The following is a 2,614-nucleotide window of genomic DNA, read 5'->3' as shown; positions in this document are numbered from 1 at the left end:
GTCTGATTAATGACAAAAATAAGGTAATAAAGAACATTCGCGTAATGCAGAAAGGTCGTACACTCGAAAAACCATTTAACATAAATCGTAAAAAGTACAAAATTACTCATTAAATAATTTATATTGAGACAGTTCTGCCCTACATTATTTCAACCTTTAAAATAAACGTTCAAGCCGACACCAACAAACATTTTTGCAACCGCAAAATTTTTAACGCGAATATCATTCCGAATTTCATAACACATTCTAATTAGTCGAGGTGAAGTAACAATCCGATGTACCTAAACAAGATCCTACGAATGGACTGGACCACATCAGTCGGCCTTCTTACGCGCATTGCGTAACACTGCCCGCTCTCGGAGTCAGAACAAGCGAGACTTGCAGGAGAAAGTGCACCATGCACTCAGATTAACAACCCGACCGAAAATATTCACTAATTCCGCGAAAATCAACATTACACAACATATTTCGACACTTTTGTCTAATTTTCGAAAGCATTCTGATATTCTGAATCGCAATTTCTAACTCTTCATTAGCTTAAGGTTGTATTACATTAGACCCGTATCGCGGTCACTCGGTTACGAAATCACATATGAATCATTTTCATCCGCGTAACCGGTAAAAGTAACTACTCGATAAACTAAGTTCACTTTACGATTAAATTGCACGTCAATTACGTCACACACGTCATAAAGTCGTCCGGTGACATCGGTACTTTCGATTTTATCAAAAACTACTTTCGATAGGGAGCTATTACTACCTCTTTAAGGCATCGAAACATGTTTTTGTTTCACATCAATATCTTTTTGTTCAACCACATAAGGTTTTACGATTGTACTGAGGTGTACCAGTTTCAGTTTCGGCATGTGAAAGCTGGGGTTTTGTAAATCAAGGAGGCTTCGTACAAAATAGATTGTTTTTTTATTTACAGAAACTTATAACAACAAATATAATACATAATAACATCTAAGATGCGATCACATGATTTACATTAAATGAGATGATATGACTAACATTTTGGGCCGTTTAGTGGGGAACACCGTAGGATGAGGAAGGGGGGACTCCGTAGGATCCGGAGGGGACTCCGATGGTGGTGAAGGTGGAGTGTCCGTGTCCGTGTCCGCCGAATCCGTGGCCGCCGCTGGAGAATCCGTGTCCACCGCTAGAGTAGCCGGAGTAACCGCCAGCGTAGCCGGTGGCGTAACCTTCCTCAGCCTGGTGGTACTGGGCGACCTGGATGGCCTGCTGGATGTGGTCGAGCTCAATGCCGACGATTCTGTCGTGGGGCACGCCGTATACGGGGGCGGGGGGTCCGTAGTGGCTGGAGATGCCGTGGGAACCGTGGCCGTGGCCGCCAGAGTAGGCCTGGTTTTGGATCTCGTCCTTCAAGATGATGTGCTTGATTTTGGAGAGGAGATGAGGGTCGACGTGGTAGCCCTCCGAGGTCTGGTGACCGACGGGCACGGAGGTGTAGTGGCCGCTGCCGCCGCTGATGCCTCCGATGGCGATGATGGAGGAAGAGGAGTGATGATGAGAGGGAGCGGAGTAGCTGTAGCCGACTGGGGGCTCAGCAGCAGCGCAACCCAGGAGGGCGAGAGCGACCTGTTGACAAATTGACACTTTGAAACACAATGCTGCAAGAGTCAAAAAATATTTTTGTTGTTACTCTGTTAAACGATTTAGATTTAACGTTACATCTTAATTGTGTTACTATTTTTTTAAATCCGTGTGTTCAACAAATCCTTTAAATTGAATTTTTAACAACTCAAAATTAAATCTCCACAAAAATCCACGACAAAGTGAAGACACGATTGTAATTTAATTCGTTGTGTTCAATCCTTGAACTATATCACTTTCCACTATCACGGTAACACTTCACTGCACTCCGACTTACTAGGTATTTGGCCATGTTGTTCGTTGCAAGGTCTGCAGATGTGTGATGACTGTGTGTCGTGCGGACGGCTTTTATACTGAGGAGTGAAGCCTTCTACTTTTACTTTAGTAGCAGAGGCTACGAGGACGAATTCGGGTTATGGATGAACTATTTTTTCTTCTTCTTTGGATAGGTAAAAGGTTACGCCTACATTATTGTAATTTTACACCAGTAATAGTTTAATTTAATATCTCTTGTAGATTTTAATTGTTTCTTTTTTGTTTAAAAATGTGTTGTATGTAAATCGGAGTGAATGTTTTTTTATGTAATAGTTGTTATTTTAATTAAATGTTATCGATTGGTATTTTAATGTTGGTCAGAAAGTTTTGTGTCTGATCGGAATTGTTTAGTTTTGTGTTATAGAGTATTAGCATTTGTGTATGTTTATTCATGATCTTCTAAGAACAAATATAGTTTTTATTGTAGATTTAATCATGAAAGAAATGCGAGTTAGTGAGATGATTTTAAGTTAGAAGATAATCCCTACATTACTATATATTTTCTTTGATATTACAACATAATTTTTGATATTCGATTGCGAATCTTATATTTAAAATCAATACGTAGAATAAGATAGCATAAAATAGAAGATACATATTTTTCCTTATATTAATAACATAATTTCTTGCAAATGTTTTTCATAAACATTAGTGGGTTTATACAAGTCTTCAAGAACATAAT

At 39.6% G+C, this 2,614-nt stretch overlaps 1 protein-coding gene across 1 annotated transcript; it reads right to left on the bottom strand.

The window, feature by feature from the left end:
* Positions 1-902: 902 nt before the first annotated feature.
* On the bottom strand, positions 903-1,977 carry LOC142972619 (uncharacterized). Its single transcript, XM_076113887.1, has 2 exons — positions 1,895-1,977; positions 903-1,602 (listed from the first exon to the last, which is right to left on the bottom strand). Exons 1-2 carry the CDS (start codon positions 1,907-1,909, stop codon positions 1,027-1,029), a joined length of 591 nt encoding a protein of 196 aa, XP_075970002.1. The 5' UTR covers positions 1,910-1,977; the 3' UTR covers positions 903-1,026.
* Positions 1,978-2,614: the final 637 nt, after the last annotated feature.

The sequence above is a fragment of the Anticarsia gemmatalis genome, chromosome 4 (assembly GCF_050436995.1).
Source record: "Anticarsia gemmatalis isolate Benzon Research Colony breed Stoneville strain chromosome 4, ilAntGemm2 primary, whole genome shotgun sequence".
In the NCBI taxonomy this organism is placed as follows: domain Eukaryota; kingdom Metazoa; phylum Arthropoda; class Insecta; order Lepidoptera; family Erebidae; genus Anticarsia; species Anticarsia gemmatalis.
Note: the sequence above shows the minus strand (reverse complement) of the source record. Positions and strands in the feature narration are given on the sequence as shown.